The sequence below is a fragment of the Labeo rohita genome, chromosome 9 (assembly GCF_022985175.1).
Source record: "Labeo rohita strain BAU-BD-2019 chromosome 9, IGBB_LRoh.1.0, whole genome shotgun sequence".
Classification (NCBI taxonomy): domain Eukaryota; kingdom Metazoa; phylum Chordata; class Actinopteri; order Cypriniformes; family Cyprinidae; genus Labeo; species Labeo rohita.
Genome location: NC_066877.1, coordinates 40,629,211 through 40,647,395, shown reverse-complemented (window position 1 = coordinate 40,647,395; position 18,185 = coordinate 40,629,211). Strand labels below are relative to the sequence as shown.

The 18,185-nt window shown below is 39.3% G+C and overlaps 2 protein-coding genes across 4 annotated transcripts; both read right to left on the bottom strand.

Moving 5' to 3' along the window:
* Positions 1 to 1,409: 1,409 nt before the first annotated feature.
* On the bottom strand, positions 1,410 to 17,478 carry LOC127170691 (interferon alpha/beta receptor 1b). 2 transcript variants are annotated; one of them, XM_051118861.1, is made up of 8 exons: positions 17,230 to 17,478; positions 11,717 to 11,791; positions 11,197 to 11,326; positions 6,107 to 6,288; positions 5,749 to 5,912; positions 4,965 to 5,124; positions 4,473 to 4,618; positions 1,410 to 2,516 (listed from the first exon to the last, which is right to left on the bottom strand). In XM_051118861.1, exons 1-8 carry the CDS (start codon positions 17,288 to 17,290, stop codon positions 2,217 to 2,219), a joined length of 1,218 nt encoding a protein of 405 aa, XP_050974818.1. In that variant the 5' UTR covers positions 17,291 to 17,478; the 3' UTR covers positions 1,410 to 2,216. The 2 variants fall into 2 exon arrangements, with proteins under 2 accessions (XP_050974818.1, XP_050974819.1); XM_051118862.1 differs by having other exon boundaries at positions 11,717 to 11,788.
* On the bottom strand, positions 6,660 to 11,190 carry LOC127170690 (uncharacterized). 2 transcript variants are annotated; one of them, XM_051118860.1, is made up of 4 exons: positions 9,473 to 11,190; positions 8,472 to 9,053; positions 8,125 to 8,268; positions 6,660 to 7,322 (listed from the first exon to the last, which is right to left on the bottom strand). In XM_051118860.1, the coding sequence occupies exons 1-4, from the start codon at positions 10,070 to 10,072 to the stop codon at positions 7,212 to 7,214; spliced, it is 1,437 nt and encodes a 478-aa protein (XP_050974817.1). In that variant the 5' UTR covers positions 10,073 to 11,190; the 3' UTR covers positions 6,660 to 7,211. The 2 variants fall into 2 exon arrangements, with proteins under 2 accessions (XP_050974817.1, XP_050974815.1); XM_051118858.1 differs by lacking the exon at positions 6,660 to 7,322 and adding an exon at positions 7,730 to 8,038.
* Positions 17,479 to 18,185: the final 707 nt, after the last annotated feature.

Below are 18,185 nucleotides of genomic sequence, written 5' to 3'. Positions count from 1 at the left end.
TTTGGTAAAAGTACAGTGTTTTACAGTAAAGCGGTGGTTTTCAAACCGGTCCTGGAAGCACCCCTGCCCTGCACATTACCCCTCCCTTATCAGACACTTTCAATTCATGTTGTGCAGTTTCTACTAATGAGCTGATGAGTTGAATCAGGTGTGTTAGATGAGGGACACATACAAAATGTGCAGGGCAGGGGTACTCGTAGGACCGGTTTGAAAACCACTGCAGTAAAGTTATTAGCTATTATGTCCAGTCACAGTGAAGTTATTATTTTTTTTATAATAATATTTCATAAAAAATGTGCAAAAGCAATCATTTTAAAAATGAGTGTTGAAGTATAACCAGCAGGAGAGCAGGGATGTTTGAACTGGTGAAAGTACAGTGTGTTAATGTAGTGAAGTTATTGAGCATTTTACTAGTAACATTTTTTGAGTCCCTTTGGACTTGTCTCTTAAACGCCAGCGCATTGAGGTCAACATATTTTATAGAGAGCGGAGAAAATCTTCTTTGGAGGAAAACACGATTGTAGCTTGTTTTCTACATCACTACGAAAGAAAAGAGGCATCATTTGTGTAGAAAAACGTTTTGCTCATGAGCTACTGATCCTGAAAAGTCAAATCTGTGAATATCTGTGGGACAGGACCCACCCACTTTTACCGTCTCTAATTCGGCGAATATGTCTGTTTACTTTTTAGAGCGCCATCAGTCAAATCCATTCCACATGATGAATGCGCTAATAGAATAAGCTCATGCGTATAAACCATAGACTGTAAAAAAACAAAAACAAAAAAAACACATGGACGTAGTGTCCGTGACGTCACCCATAGGTTTCTGAAGAGCATTTTTGAAGCTCTTAGTGGGCGGGAGTCGGCCGTCACCATCTTGGAATCGTGTCATTGCACGTCACTCCCGGATAATCGAAAATGGGCAAATAGGCGGGACGTGGGTTGAGCTGGTCGGTGAAACCACGCCCGCCTAGCGCGACGGTGGTGACAGCAGCGGCAATCCACCTGTCACTTAAATGGCCACGCCCTAAATTATGCAGGACTTTAAGGCTTAATATAAATGAAACGGATGAGTTATAAAAAAATTCACCCCCCCCTCACAGTTGACATGAAGGGCAAAATTAGCGATATAGACCAAAACCACTTTTTGTACCAGGCTGTAAACATTTTTTTTTCTGCTGTGAAGTTGGCCATTTTAACATGGGGAGTCTATGGGATTGACTTCCTTTTGCAGCCAGTCTCTAGCTTTACCACTTACGCCACCGGAAACGTGTTTTAACGGCCGTCTTTTGTAATGTTGTGACGTTAGTCCGCAGAGGTAATATACATAACCCCTTCCAGCAAGGCGGCCTATGCCGTTAATTAAAAGGCACCAGACTACAGAAAATGGAATATACTCCAGTAATTATTTTGGGGGGGAGGACCCACCCACATTTATTTTGCTTCCGACGCCCATGTACCGAACACATCATGTACGTGCATTCTCTGCATTGAATGCAGCGATCCAAAACAGTAAATCTACTCACCATTCAGGCAAAACTTTGCTTCAGGAATGAGCCACACTGCTGACATGATCTAATCCCTAACACACCCTCAGCACATGTGAGTTAACATATTCCTCTTTTCGGCAAGACATACCAGCATAATTTTTCATTTGGGGCCGATGCCGATATTTACATTTAAAGCCATTATCGGCCGATTCCGATATCAGTCCAATAATATCGGGCATCCCTACTTTATAAAACTAAAATGCAAAATCTCAAATATCTTGTTACAAAATGTACAGAATGCATACATATAAAAACACATTTGTATAAACACTGAAAAAGGTAACAAACTTTGCAAAGGCACAACAACATGAGAAGACCGTCAAACTGAACAATGACAGTTCATTCTCTTTAAACACTGCTGTTGTTGAAGCTAACAAAATAAGACATCAAGTGACAATAATGAATTAAGATTCTATAAGAATGATAAGAAATCTGCACGATAACATACAGAAATGACAAGTATGGCTGAAATGTTGAAAACTAGGGCTGCACGCACGTGATAGAGATTTACTACTCATCACAGAACCTGCTTTAATGACCAGGTAAGTAGGAAGGTAGTAAAGTGCTGCAGTCTCTGCATGTACAATAAGCTGACAGATGTTTAAAGAGAGAAAGGCAAAGCTGCAAAAAGCCACAGTCACGTGCGTCTGACATCCGTTGACCGTTTCAAGCACAGAGCTGCTGCAGCGTCCCATCATGCAGCTCTCCTCTGTGCTTGGTGACGCTCATCTGTAGGTCAGCGTGTGAGGTGGATCTGCGACCGGAGTCCTCCTCTGCGGAGTAAACGCCCGAGTCTCCGCTGCCGTGTCGGCCGTGCGTGCTGGAGTCCTGATCCTCGGCGTTCGAGCTCTGCTCGTCCACCTCCTCGGCGTCCAGCACAGCACGGACCATGACCAGCGGCTCACACACAGACTCCCGAGACTCGGGAGCCAGCAGCTGCGGCTTCTCTGAGTCACTTAACCACAGCTGAAGAGAGAGAGAGAGAGAGAAGTCAGTCTTGTTTGTAGATTACCAAACCAAGAACAAGGCTCTGTTTACACCTGGTTTTCATCCAGCCATGATCATTTACTCACTTTGCTGACCAGTTACCAAGCAATGCTTAATTTTGTCTGTGGTGTAAAAAGGTCACATTAGCAATTACAGAAAAAAAACGTACGCAAAACATGGTCAGGTCAAAGTGCCTGAATAATCTTTGATCCCACATTTTTATCAATTTTACCGGTAGTCCACTGTATGAAGAATTTTTGGGTGTAATGTGTCACAGTTTACTTTATTTCGTACATAAATGAACTATAGTGTCCTGCACACACTAATAAAGAAATATCAAAATTTATATCTGGTGTCTGAATAATGTTTGGTAGACACACACACACTTGTCATTCTTTATGACATTGACCTTTGTTTATTTGACACATCTGTGATTTGCTTTCTCCATTAATAATAATGTGGGGTCACCATGAAAGGTTAAAGTGGACTGAAATCTTCAGGATGTGTAGATGATTTCAGACTGTGTACCTTTGAATAATTTTCTTTTTGGTCTTCAAAAAGAAAAAACAAAGCAACTATTCATCACTTATTCAACCCTTCTCATGAACATAAAATAATGTTGTTTTTTTTTAATAAAATTACAATTTCTATACTTTTTAACCTCAAATGCTCGTCTGTTTCACTAGATAAGACCCTTCTTCCTCGACTGGGATCATTTAGAGCCATTTGGAGCCGCATTTAAACTACATTTTGGAAGTTTGCAGGGCAGCATTGAAGTCCACTATATGGAGAGAAATCCTGAAATGTCTTCCTCCAGAAACATAATTTCTTTATGACTGAAGAAAGAAAGACATGGACATCTCGGAAGACAAGAGGCGAGTAAACTATCTGTAAATTTTTGTTCTGGAAGTGAACTGCTTTTTTAACAACAAGTGATTAACTTCTCCATCTTTGTTTTTCTGTTTCTTGAAGTGATCTGGGATCTAACTAAGGCCTAGCTAATGAAAACATTGGCAGCCAATCAGAAAGCATCCTGCTTTAAAAAGCTCAAGTGGCAGATGTGCTTGAACAGATCATCATCCTCCGCTGGTGTGGACGCAAATATAGTTATCGTTACAGTCATTGTTCTTAAACAGGCCTTTAGCCAGGTGTGTGATCTGAGTGAAATTTTTACGTTACCCTTTATGGTTACGCATAAGGCTCGCCACAGACCACCACCAGACTAATGCTATTTTGGTCAACTAAGTCTCTTCCTGACTAACGTTTGGTCGACTGTTAGGCAGCAGCCATAGTAAAAGTGGGCAAGATGTGTCAGTGTGTCTGTTGGCAAGCTGTCGCCTGGTGTTTTGAACAAACCTAAAGCGTTATTTAAGCATTAGCAAAAAGTTCTGGGGAGAACTTTTTCTACGGAATTAGGAAATTTTTCACCTTGTTCTGCTATAATGAAATGTGGGGTCCCTCAAGGATCTATTTTGGGTCCAGTATTAACATCTATATGCTTCCTCTGGCTGATATTTGTCAGAAACATAATGTATATTACCATCTCTATGCTGATGACACTCAGCTTTACCTCCCTTTACAGGTGGGGGTCAGTTTGGCTCCACGCTCCCTCTTTAGTTGTTTTAATGATATTAAGGAGTGGATGGCAGCCAGTTTTTCCATCTGAATGAATCAAAGACTGAAGTGATAGTGTTTGGCCCTCTGAGTTTATCCAAACCTATAACTAATCACATAGGCCTCTTCCCCACTCCCCATGGAGCTCTTTCCTAATGAGCTGATGATCTGAATCAGAGCTGATAAACATATTTTGACAAACAGTTCATCTACGCGTAACTACTGAAATGCAGAAACTGACCTGAGACGCATCGAATGTATTCAAAACCTTAGGATATCAGATGAATTTGAAGCAGGTAACAGAGCATAAATGTTCAGTACCTCCTGAATGTGATCCGGGAGTTGAATGGCTGGCCAGAAGGTGGATCTAAACATCTTGTAAAAGCGGAAGTACAGCAGCGGCGGCAGGAATAACAGCAGCAGAATAATCAGGATGTACAGGGCAATCTGCCAGTACGGCATCCGACCTGAAATCACACACGGCGTTCAGTCGTAATGTCACTGTATGTCACTCATTCGTCTGACGGAAGATTCACGTGTCATCGTGAGCACTGACTCTGCCTTATGTAACATCATCCTTACATGAGGTTATGAATGCTCATAAATGTGGATGAACAACCAAGTTAATTATTTAAAACGAGTGCCGGATGTTTGAGGTTAAGTTGTGTCACTGGAGCTGCTTGTTACAAATACTTTCTTCAACCTGTTATCAGACATGATGTTGACTCACAACAGTGTCTTCACTGAACAACGTGTGTATTTGCATTCTAAACTCAGTATATGTGTGTGTGTGCACGAGACAGAGCTGCTGACCTTTAGTGCGTATGCAGTGTGTGTCGCTGAAGACACTGCTCTTGTTACATTTTTTGTATGTATCGAAATACCAGCTCTGAGCTCTCACACAGTACCACGTCTGTCTGTCCAGCTCAGTCAGTGTCACCACACTGTCCTTCGCCTTCTGGGATTTAGCCATCTGCAGGGACAGTCGGAGCAGGAAATGATGTCACCCAACAGTGCCAGTAAAACACTAACACTGCATGCAAAACACGCCAGTCACAGCTTAAAAAAAGGTCTGTTAACATTAGTAAATGCAATCCGGTATTCTGAAATAACTATAAACTACACTTTTGCTTCACTTATTATTCCAGCCTATTAAATATAAATATTATTGTGAATATATTTTGTTTTGTGGCACATAGCCTGATGCTTTATTTACTTTATACACACTTACTGAAAACAGCAAATATATTTTTTCTTCATTTTACAACGTCCCAAAACTGTATTTAGAGCTTTAAAAAAGGAATAATTCCCACATGTTCACAGACTATCGGAGCCCAGTGTGTGTGACAAGAGTTTTATCTGTAAGCACTCGGAGACAGAAGAACCTGGTTTGAGATCAAAACCCCAGTCTTTCTACAGGATGTGGTCCTGTCACTAAAGCACTTCAAGATTTCTTCAGTTTCGTTCTCAGAAATGCCACTGTGTTCACAGCTTCTACTATTCCTCAGCAGGTGCCACTTTCATTATCTACATTTAATCATTTCAGACAGCATCCACACGCAGCCACTGCTGGAAACCTGTGCGAGAGCACAGATACCTGAGGATCTTCAGAGCGCCTCCAGTACTGGATGAGGTAGCTCAGCTTGTCGTCCAGCAGAATTTTCATGGACTCGTTATTGCTGCTCAGAGGGTCGCGGATGATGATCTCTAGATCTCCTTCAACAGGGTTCAGCTTCACGCTGGACGGAGGACCTACAGCAGCTGAGAGCAGAGGAAAAGATCCGGGGTCAGCAGAGCAGAATCAAACCCCAACATAAGGAACAGACACACACACACAGACTGACTACTGACAGACAAACTACTGACGGACAGACAGACTGACAGACTACTGACTGACAGACAGACACACTGACAAACTACTGACAGACAGACGGACTGACAGACAACTGTCTCACCATGTTTTTCAGGACAGAATTCAATCTGGACCCAGCCAGAGGACTGTCGTGACGTGTTGGCCCGCACGCGCAGCTGATATAAGTTGAGGTAATGCAGTTTAGCTCCAGTGAAATCACAGCGATGCTCCAAAACACTGACACACACCGATTTCCAGTGCTCGTATTTCTGCGAGAGATGCTCTCTGTTGGAGGGAAGGATGAGGTGAGCGCACTTGATCTGTCAGTAAAGCATTACTTACTTACTTCTGTGTCTGTCAAGCCCCTGCCTACATCCTACTATACAGTAGGGCGCACTAATCACAGGGTTTCTGCAGGTTTCATAATGTCAAATTTAAGACTTTTTAAGACCTTTTTAAGACCAATATGAATTAAATTTAAGACCTATATCACAGCATCAAAAACACAAACAAAAAAAAGCAGGATTACATACATTTATTGCAACAGTGCTGAAAACCGGTTAGATGAATTGTTGAAATACAAAAACAACAACAACAACAACAACAACAACATACAAACAGCTTAGCACAAATCTGTAGTGTGTATGCACACACGTGTGTGTGCGTGTGGGTGCTACATTAATCTCAGCTCTTCTCCCTTGGCCAGAATCTCCTCCTCAATGTTCTTGAGCTCAGCTGATTTCTCCTTGCTGGCCCTCCTCACCATTTGACTTAGTTATTAGCTGAGCCATCTTACTGCCAGCCTTGCCTTCAGCCTCCTCTGCAAATTTGTCTGCATCTCTAGAAAGACTTTCAGCAACTGTTTTTAAGGTGTTCCTCCTTTTTTTAGTTCCTCTAAGCAATCCTCTGCCGCCTTTCTCTTTTGGCCCTGTGCAAGAGATTCTTTCTTTTTTCTCTCTGTCTCAAGGTAGAGACGGTACCTGGTTCTGGCTGATGCCACTGAACTCAAGAGTTCTTTTGTCAGGGGAACTTTGGTAACACCCCCATGTCGGGTGACATAGTCACATACTAGTCTCTGTGCTACTAAAGTGTCCTCTTGCATGTTGCAGGTTTCTATTTCTTTATTAACAGAAAAGCCTCTTTCAACAGTGGCCTGTCCATGAGACAAAATCAGAAGCTTCTGGTAAAAAGCTAAAAGCTCTGGGTAGTTATTGAGGAAACTGCTTAGGAAGACATTTGCATTGGTGGGAAAGAGACAAACTCCTCGCTTCTGCATTCGACAGACAGGAAGGCATCAAATTGTTGGAGAATGACATCCCCTAAGACAAAACAAGTGAAAGATAAAAATGTATTTTTGATAAATCATTACAATACATCATTAAAATATATTAACAATCTATCATGGTTCTAATGAGCAGAACCACTACGTTTTTTGTTAACAGTGGATAACAACAAAGGTTATTTCAACACCAAGCCAGCTACTGCACACAGAACAGGTGCACCATGAACATGACAAAAGTAACAGATCTGCACTCAAAAATATTATCCTGACTAGAAAAACATAAAAGGAAAAAGTGCTCACAACAAATAATAAGTACTGAAAAGGAGAAACTTGCAAAAGCAATGCTATTAGATGTGTGAAATGAAACCTTAAAAAAAAAAAAAAAAAAAAAAAAGGTTTGGCCATAACAGATTGTGTTAACAGCACTTAGAATATTTAAAAAAAAAAAAAAAAAAAAAAAAGTCTCTGTGCTGACCTCTTACTTTTGTGAAAAACCTATTCTGAACTATTCCTACCAGCAGAAACACCTCCTTTCAGTTGCTTGTCTTGCAGAAATGTCTGAACAAGACATTTCATCTGCCTCTTGCACTTATCTGGGTCTCTGAACATGACAGAGGGGTTCAGACACCCCATCTGCCTAACTGTAGCATATTTGAGAGGGCTCTTCTCCTGTATTTTCCTGACGATGTTTGAAAGTCCCTGCGTGCAGTCTCTTTTAAACTCAAGGACTCTGAGCTCAACAATTGTTCTGCTCTAGACAGAGGAATTAAACGGTCATAATTTGTACAATTAAATGATATTTGCTGCTGAAAAAGTATCTTTCTAAATTACTACACTACCTTGAGGACTGACTCAGCACCCAAGCCGATGTCAATATCCTTTGGTTGGAGCCAGTTGTTCTTGTCAGCCACATCCAGTTTGGTTAGCTGCAGTGTGGTGATGTCTTGTAGGATATCTCTCCTAACAAAGCGTCTCAGGAGACTCTGCAAAAAAAAAGTAAACTTAAGAATCTTGTGCCCCAATTTCTAAAAACAAAGCCACATATTTCATATCATATTTCTAATTAATAAAAGTTTAGGAAATTACTTATTCTCAATTAACAAAGTGTATACGTATATTGGGCCTAATCAGAAGTAGCAATAGTTCTGTGCTGATAATGTACAGAGCTATCCATATAAATCACTACCTTGATCAGCTCAGCCAGGTCATTGCTAAGGAAGGGCATCACTGGCTCATCTGTTTGATACTTCTTCAAAAAGGGACTGAAAAGCCTGGCAACAGTCAAGGAGAAGTGTAACTTGGCCTCTGTTAGTGTGTCTTTCATGGCATCCTCCACTGTGTCAAAAGATGCTGTCCCAGGGTTTGGTAGTTGTTTTCTTCTCACTGCATCTATATACTTTGTAAGGGATGGCCAAACTTCCAGAGCCCTCTCTATAACAGGCTGGTTTTCAAGCCACCGATGACCACAGAAAGATAAAGGGAAGATGATGGACTTGGTCACAGCAGTGTAGTCCTCTCTTCTTGCCGGCACATTATGGAATAATGTGTGCATGGCTCTTAGTAGTTTTTCCACTTGCCATATGGAAAAGCCACTTTTGACTGCATTATGTAACGTGTGGAGTCCACAGCTCCCCACAGCAACAAGCTGAGAACCTCCATACCTTCCTGCGAGCTCTTGTTGGAAAAGTTCAAAACATTTAAAATTCACATTGGGCCCATCCATTGAAATGGACACCAGATTTCTTAGGTCAAGGGGATCCACACACTCCTGAGGAAAAATAAAGAAAAATGTGACAATTTAATTCCTAGTCACTTAGACATATATATATTTTTTACTTCTGTTATAGTTTAAAATTAACATAGAAATGAGTAAGCAGGCATTATAATGTGAATGCAGCCACCCTGCCCTTTTCTACTAATTGTGTATAATGTCCATACCTTTTTACTATGCCCATTGAACCATGTAAGTCTATATTATACACTATTAAACACTATTGTCCCCATACTTATATTCAAATACCCGACCCTTGACAGATTTTCCTATTTCTTAAATAGTTTTAACAAAGGAAAGTAGTATAAACAATATGCAAAATAAATAACAATCCACTTAATAAAACAGAAAAGGTAACCCTAATTATTCTAAAAGAATAAAAACTATAAAAAAGGCAAAATAAAACATTTACTTACTTTCACGTGCTTCATTAAGTCCTCGGCTGTAGCATGCCCCATGAACTGGGATCCTAAGTATCTTGACTGCACCTGTCCGCTTTCCCAAAAACGTACGTGCAAGTCCAGTTGCTTCATTTTGGACATCAGCACAAACGGTCCGGTCACTTTTGAAATAAGGTCTCTCTTGATAAAATCCGCTACTCCAAAACGCGCAATGTAAGACGTTTTATCTTTCCCGCACCTAAATGATTTAGCGATGTCAGAGTCCGGAAACATTGTCTGAAACAATTCACCGATTTCCTCATTCGCACTATAGGATTGGTGTCTAGTTACGACGTGGAGGACCCAGAGCACCTCTGCTCTTAGCGTTGGCTCTGACCCAAAAGCGACACGGAGGTCGCTCGCGGGGGTTGCGGAGCTGCAGTGTGGGCCTTGCCTCGGCAGCGTAGAGCCAACAGATGCTTGGCAGAATTGGCTGATGGCTGTCGTTTGCTCAAGACCCTTCACTGCAGTCAGATGTTTCTCACTTTTTGCATGAGACGATAGGGCTCGTACACCTAACGTTCCCAGTTTAATTGCTTTCTTGCATAACAAACAGTATGCTTCAAATGCATGCATTGTTAGCAACTGGCCTTAACCAATCCTTATATTCAGTTTTTTCAAGCCAAGTATCGCTAAACCTGCACTTCCCCATAGTTAAAACGTAAACTCGGTTTTACGTCTGAGGTAACATACACTCCCGAGAGAGACTCGCGCCAATAACAGAAAGCTGATTGGCTGTTGCATGTTGGTCTCATTTGTAGTCGTAATACAGCGAATTATACTTAGACTAGAGAAACAAAAAACTACAACACCACGGAATCAGCCAAGCAACAACAAAGACAGAAATAGAATTAAAATGAGCTTTACATGGACATCGGAAAAATAAGACCTGTGAAAAAGTATTTAAGACCTAGAACAGCGAATTTAAGACTTTTTAAGGCCTAAAAAATCGTTTTTTAAATTTTTGACTTTTTAAGACTTTTTAAGACTCCGCGGAAACCCTGTAATCAGTCATATGTATATTACGACTATATGATTATTTACATCTGTCAGCATGAAGATTTGCATATGTACTTGTGCTTTGTATAGACTAGGGTGAATATGTGCTGTGCTGACGAGGCCTTCGTGTCTCCTTTGGCTTCATCTGTGGTGAATAAAGCCTGAGCACAAACACTTTTCTCCCTCGTTTCTTACAGCTGTAATGCAAATTTTATATACATTACTATATCAATAATGCATTTGGTAGTATTTGTTGTACTGCCTTTTTTCCAGATTTTCATTCACTCATTTCTGCATTACAGTAATATTGAGAACAGAGAGAATAAAAACAAAACATCCGGACAAAATGCAATAATCAGAAATATGGAGAAAAAACTTTTGATGTTTCAAAAATGTGTAAGCCTAGTTTTTTTTATGCAGATATTTTCCTTAGTATTTTGAGATGAAAAATAAAGCAGACCTTAGGAAGCACTCACATGATCAGAGACACTGCCATGAGCTGCGGTGATGTTGTGTCACACTATAGACCGTGATCGTGCGCTCGGCCTAAATCTGTTTAAACTATCAGTTACGGTGTGTGTGATGTCTCATGACCTGTACATCTTTCCTCTTCACTTTTAATAGCTGATTCAGTCAAAATCCTACATAAGCACGGACACATAGGGCGCGTGCATTAAGCAGACACATATGAAGGCTCTTACGCTATATACTGCGCAGTGAAGGTGACGGTCTGGTTGGCGGCCGTCTCGTGAGGCCAGTCCCACCGCAGCACATAACGGGTGTTGAGCGAGTCGATGCGGACGTTCTCAGGAGGCCTCAGATCTCCAAATCCTGTTGGACACACACAGACAGCATACACATGTATGTGCATGAGCACATACAATGACAAAAACTCACTTCCACAGTCTGTATTTGCATGTAACTGTGATTGCAGATGTCAATGTTCAACTGATGTCGTACAGCTCCCTGAAACAATAACCAATCTTTAGAGCGCACCTGAAGAAACACGTTCACACAGGAACGCGTTGTTCCTTAGAACAGATATGTTTAGGTTAGATGCAAGAATGTACATGTCGATATTATGCAACATCCTGGGTCTATTGTGGTTTCCAGTCAGGTTACCAAAGTGCATCACGGCCCTGCCCAACGGGGTATCTTAAATACAGGATTGAAAATGCGGCACGGATGTGTTTATATAAAGGAATCGACCTTTCATCTTACCTGTAAGCACAATGGTTTGATTACAGCTGATACTGGGTAAACTGCCATATACTGCCGTTCCAACAGCGCCACCTGCTGGCAGAGAATGAACGTGCATTTTCAATAAGACTCTGCCTGACAGAAACAGTCTGACACTGTCTCTGGACTGACAGACGGACAGACTGACTACTGACATAAATAAACACTGTCCAGCATAAAGCAAAGTTTTAGGTAACAGTCTCACATGCACATGGAGTAGTTTCGTTTTGTGTGAAAACGTGGCGGAAAGATGCAAGGATTTAAATGAGTGCTAAAGGATTAATACAAATGAATTTATGAATGAATGGTTTATATGAATGTACCTCTGAAAGTGCTGACTGTTTTAAGAAAAGATTCAATGGCATTTTGTTTTCATCTTTGCTCCGTGTAATACTTCATTCTTTAATCGTAACGCTGCTTTATCCACGGAGGTTACAGGAAACAGCTGCAATTCAGCTTTTCAGTAAGTGTCATCTAGTGTCAGACAGTGGATTTACAGACTTAGATGTACATTCAGCCTGTGTGCAGTTTTTGTCTGGCCAAAAAATTGGACCGAATGTGCAGTGCCCTGCTGTAAATTTTGACTGATTGATCAAAAACAAGCTTATGTGGGTTATATACATTTAAACAATTCAGATAGGTATCTAGAAATATTGATGAATCAGACAAAATACATATAAACATTTGTTATTCAAATATTATTTTGACTTAACCCTTTTCATTATTTAGAGGCTAAAATGTGAAGTTTACCATTTACGAAACCTTTTCAAAGTTTTATTTGAACATTTCGTACGAGATAAAGTCCTGTCCGTCATGTTGTCATTTAAAATCCAGACATCACAGGTAAAGTTATTGTTTAAGTGTTTAGTAGTTTTATTAAATTTTTGTTCAATTTAAATACAAAAGTTCATGAAATGTTTCATGTGTCAGTACCTTTTGAAAATTTCCAGCACATTTTAACAATACCGTGATAACACTGATTACCGTGATCATTTAGGTCACTATAACCATGATCAGAAATGTTCATATCGCTACATTCCTAGTGAAAACAAACCTGAAAAGAGACATTAAGTGAAATATTCATGGGATTGATCGTTAATTAAATCACAATATTTAATTAGTAGTGGAAGCGTTTTGTGCATTCGAGCTGGTGGTTGTGTTTTTTTTTGGGGTTTTTTTAATCACTAGATAGTAAGAGCTGATGCCAAATACATGCTATATTATTAGCTCTACAACAGCTTTAACTGTTAGGTTTTGGCTACCTGAAACTAAGGAAAGGACTAGATAATTGGTAAATCTGATGAAAGACAGACAAATTTATCCAAATAAAATAAACTGCTTTGTATATTTCAAAAATTCAAATGTATCAACATTGTTGGGAAGGTTACTTTGAAAATGTAATAGGTTACAGATAACAAGTTACTCTATTTAAAATGTAATAAGTAGCGTAACTATTTTCATTTTAAGTGCTTTAAAAGTAACGTAACTGCGTACATTTGATTACTTTTCTAAAATTCTATGGAATGTTTTCAGCTGTTAATCATTTTTAAACTTTTAAAGCAGGCAGGTTTGACCTTACAGTAGTACTGAACACTAATTACTGTGAGACCTACATCCTTCATTACTTGAATTATGATTATTATACTTTAATTTTAAAGCACAGCCAGCACAAAATCAGACTTTAGCATCTCTTTTTACTTTGAGATCATTCTGAGGTTAAATACAGATTTTTAAAATCATAAGAAATAGTTTAATAGCTATGATACCATTTTTGAAAAAAAAAATCCTTTCATAGCTATGACTGGAAACACTGTCATCTAACAATGCCTTGGACACAGAAAACAAAACAAAACAAAACAGTTAATCTTAAAAAAGAAAACATATACATAAACCCAAATTGGAAATAAAAGAGTTATGAAATAAGCATGTGTCCTAAACTCCTGAAACATTGGTGTCTCATATTTTAGACCAGTCAATGCAATTTGGGAAATAGATAATTTAAGTGTGTCAAAAAATGTAGATGTAATCCCCTTTGTAATCGTTAACATTTTCATAAGTAACTGTAATTTAACTGTACATTGTTTTTCAGTAACTGTAACAGATTAGTTGCATTTATTTTGTTATTAAAATACATAATTACTAGCTTCTCTAGTTAAGTTCCAGGCATCAAAAAGTGCAAAAAACACTTGCAATAAAAAAATGCCATTCATAAGTTGAAGTGTGTAGGCTTGTGTCTCTCTCTCTCTCTCTCTCTCACACACACACACACACACACACACACACACACACAGCTTAACATAGGCTACATGCTGAGGGCAAGTTCTGCAGTCCTACTGTATGTGTATGTGCTGTTAAGCTGGTTTGTTTGGGGCCAAATGTCTTTTTGTCTTTGATACATTTGTATTTCTGAAATATATAAAACAATTTATTTCATTTCCATGAATTTGACTTTTATCAGATTTAGCAGTTGTTAAAATGACTATTTTGTGCTGGTCAATTTTGAACGATACATAAAATGTAACTTCTAGCAAAAATTTGACACAACTGCGTGGGTGGAAATACTCGAGTGCCTCCTCTATGGAGATAAAATAATGCCATAAAGATTTGCATGTGAAGAGTACGTGTTGTGCAAGTGTACATAAGACTGTAAGCGTAAATTAAATTTGCATGTGCAAGAGAAGCTTTGTAAAACTGTAAATAAAAAAATTTAAAAAAAGATTTGCAGCATTTTACTGTTACTCGTAAGTGTAATTCATGTGTTGTGAAACTGCAGCTTCGTGCTTTCACAAAATATATACGATCTGCATTCTTCCGACTTCCATTTCTCCGCGCTTACACTTTTGGCACGTTCTTTTCGCTAAAATACGGTCAAAAGCACTGTAAGCCTGTGAACAGTGGTTTGCACACGAAAACAACAGTTTAAAGATCTGCAAAACAGATGGACTGCGTAGGACCAATCTGTATGTGTAAAAAACAAACTGTTGCAAATGTCTAAATGACTTGTTGTGTATCTAGGACACAAAGTTGCCGAAATAATCCGATATGTACAGCTCCGTCTTTCTTTTATCTGCGCTTACACTTTTGTCACGATTCTCTCACTCACTGAGTTTTGCAAGCGTGAGGGGGAGGGCGGGGCCACCACCTTTTTCTAGCCAATCAAATGAGACTCTCGCGGACTCCATTTACTCTTATCTGATTGGTTCAATAAACACATCACACGCCAAAACATTTATCTTCATTTAGTTCTCGCTGCCGCTCGCTTTCAGTGGAATGGTACCTTTAATGTATTTATACATTAATAATAAAATAAAATAAAATAAAATAAAAACACGATATAAGTTGTGTACCAGGCTGTGTGTTCATACTGAATTTCGAGCTGTGTCCTTTTCCTCCTCAACAGGCAATATATGATAGTTTACTGTAATATTGTAATTTTGATGATACTTAATACTAAAACTGCCACGGGGTATATTTTACCCGTGGCTGTTTTTTAAATGTAGCCTACATAACAGACTTTGAATAAAACATTCAAATCTCCCAGTCACTGACTAAAATGGTGTAATTTACAATCCTCTAAAAATGGTTTAGATAAAAAAAGATCAAAAACGTGGCATTTATATTATGCCTATATTTTCGTGCTGTCATTATCTTGCTACTTATGTTTTAATTGTAACTACATTGCTAGGCAGCGCCTTTTACTCACTGAATTTGCAGTTGAGATTCAAAAATAAAGTCAAAATTAGTAAAAGAAGGCGATTTATGGATGCTGAAGAGCACAGAAGCACTAAATGCCATTAGTCTGAGTCAGCATCTGATGGCTCATCTGACTCTGATCTCATATTTAGATGTTTCTTTATGAAAACACTGGCACAATACACTGAAATAAAATGTTCTTTAGGCGTATAAAAACGGTAGTCGTGCTTGGGTAGAATTTACCCGCTGGAGGTTTTTAGGTGTACAGCGACCCCTGGCGGTGCTAGTGTTAAACATGGCCTAGTATCTGTACTAGCAGCATAATTTGTAATTTATAACAACATGCATAATTTCACCTGTCTACTGATCAGGGACGACTCAGATTTTTTAACTAAAATTTGGTTAAATATAGTGAATATAATATTTTTTTTTTCACTTTAACATGTTATAATTTAAGGGGATTTTACAATTTTTTTTCAAAATCTTCAAAAATTTCAAAGTATACAATTGAGTGTTAAATACAATAAACAGAGACATGATCTGGAAAATCGTCAAATTCAGATTTATGTAGCTTTACTGTTATAGTAAAAAAGGTTTTATCAAAAGTATAGCACTCTGATACTATTGTTGAGCATTGTCACGTAATGTTTAACATCAGCTATATATTAGGCTATATTATATATATGCATTTCAATGTAAAGCCAAACCAATCCAATAATGTTAACACCAGCTAACAATTCAGGATGAACACATAGTCTAGCCTAATGGTACACAGCTTATAAAGTATCATGTTTTGATTAAGTTGTTGTTTATTTATTTATTTTAATGTATATGTACATTAAAAGTACCATTCCACTGAAAGCGAGCGGCAGCGAGAACTAAATGAAGATAAATGTTTTGGCGTGTGATGTGTTTATTGAACCAATCAGATAAGAGTAAATGGAGTCCGCGAGAGTCTCATTTGATTGGCTAGAAAAAGGTGGTGGCCCCGCCCTCCCCCTCACGCTTGCAAAACTCAGTGAGTGAGAGAATCGTGCCAAAAGTGTAAGCGCAGATAAAAGAAAGACGGAGCTGTACATATCGGATTATTTCGGCAACTTTGTGTCCTACATACACAACAAGTCATTTAGACATTTGCAACAGTTTGTTTTTTACACATACAGATTGGTCCTACGCAGTCCATCTGTTTTGCAGATCTTTAAACTGTTGTTTTCGTGTGCAAACCACTGTTCACAGGCTTACAGTGCTTTTGACCGTATTTTAGCGAAAAGAACGTGCCAAAAGTGTAAGCGCGGAGAAATGGAAGTCGGAAGAATGCAGATCGTATATATTTTGTGAAAGCATGAAGCTGCAGTTTCACAACACATGAATTACACTTACGAGTAACAGTAAAATGCTGCAAATCTGTTTTTCTTACGCTTGAAACGCGATTTACAGTTTTACAAAGCTTCTCTTGCGCATGCAAATTTAATTTACGCTTACAGTCTTATGTACACTTGCACAACACGTACTCTTCACATGCAAATCTTTATGGCATTATTTTATCTCCATACTCCTCCCTTAACAGTAATCTCACTCCAAACTTTTTCCAGAACTTGAGAGCCCTGCAAACGTTACGTTATTTCCCTGACGTCTGAACGTCAAACTGAAAGATGAGGAGTGTTCACAGCGAATCTTGATGATTTCAAATGATCTGTTTCAGTCTTTTTTAATAGAAATTGCCCAAACCGGAAAAGCCTCTCATACACACATGCAACCACTCGGAATAGCTTGACAGCACAAACCCAGCATGATGAACTCACCCGCCGACAGCTCCAGCACCGCAATCACAAAACAAACTCCAAAGCAGCAAAGCGCGTTCATGGCTGAGCAGCTGCAGTCCGCATTGCGCTTCTCCGCTGGGTTTGCGCTCAGATTTGTTTCGCTCCTGCTCGTACCGAGAACACAGGAAGTAAACGTTCAGTTATGCGGATGTGATGTTCAGTAGCTCAGCTGTTAAGAAACTACAGAGTAGTGAGGGGCAAAGGAAGACTCGTGAAGCACTGAGCGTTTCCTCCGATTGTTTCGGCAAACGAATCAAAGCTTTGAGTTTGTCGCGCCATCCGGTGGTTAATAAAAGTACAGCAGCCAAAAGCCTGTGAAATAAGATCCGTGGGACGAAGCATTCGGCACACGCAGAGCGATTCAAGTTAGGTGCGCAAATAAAAGCTTAACAAGTGTGTGTGTTTGTTGAATGTCTGTCTCTGAGAAGTTAATTTACCCACTGACTGTGCTATTTAATGCTAGTACGAATATCAGTATGATCGGGGGTGTTTCTAGGATTTGAAAACATCTGGGGCTGGGGGCAAAACACCAGGGGCAAGTAATGGTGAATGGGAGATCACATCATAATTATGTAAGATTTTGTTAGACACAGCTGGGTGAATCAGGATCCTTCTAGGGCCCCAGAAAAAATTTTGATATATTTTAAAGTTAACTTCATTAATCTGGTGCACTTTGAGAGTTCAAAAATAAGAGCTATAAGTTAACCCATGTTCAGTGTGCAAACTGAACAAAGAAAAAAGGTTGATGACCTGACTCACCCCTCTTCTGATACTCTGAAAACATCTGATCATGAACTGATCGTTTGAGCAAAGTCATATTGTGCTTTCGATTTTAGTTCATTTGACAGATACTTTGCCGAAGCAGTGGCACAAAACAACACTGCTACACTATGAAAAAAAGTAAATAGTAATGCAAACAGCAAACATATCAAAGC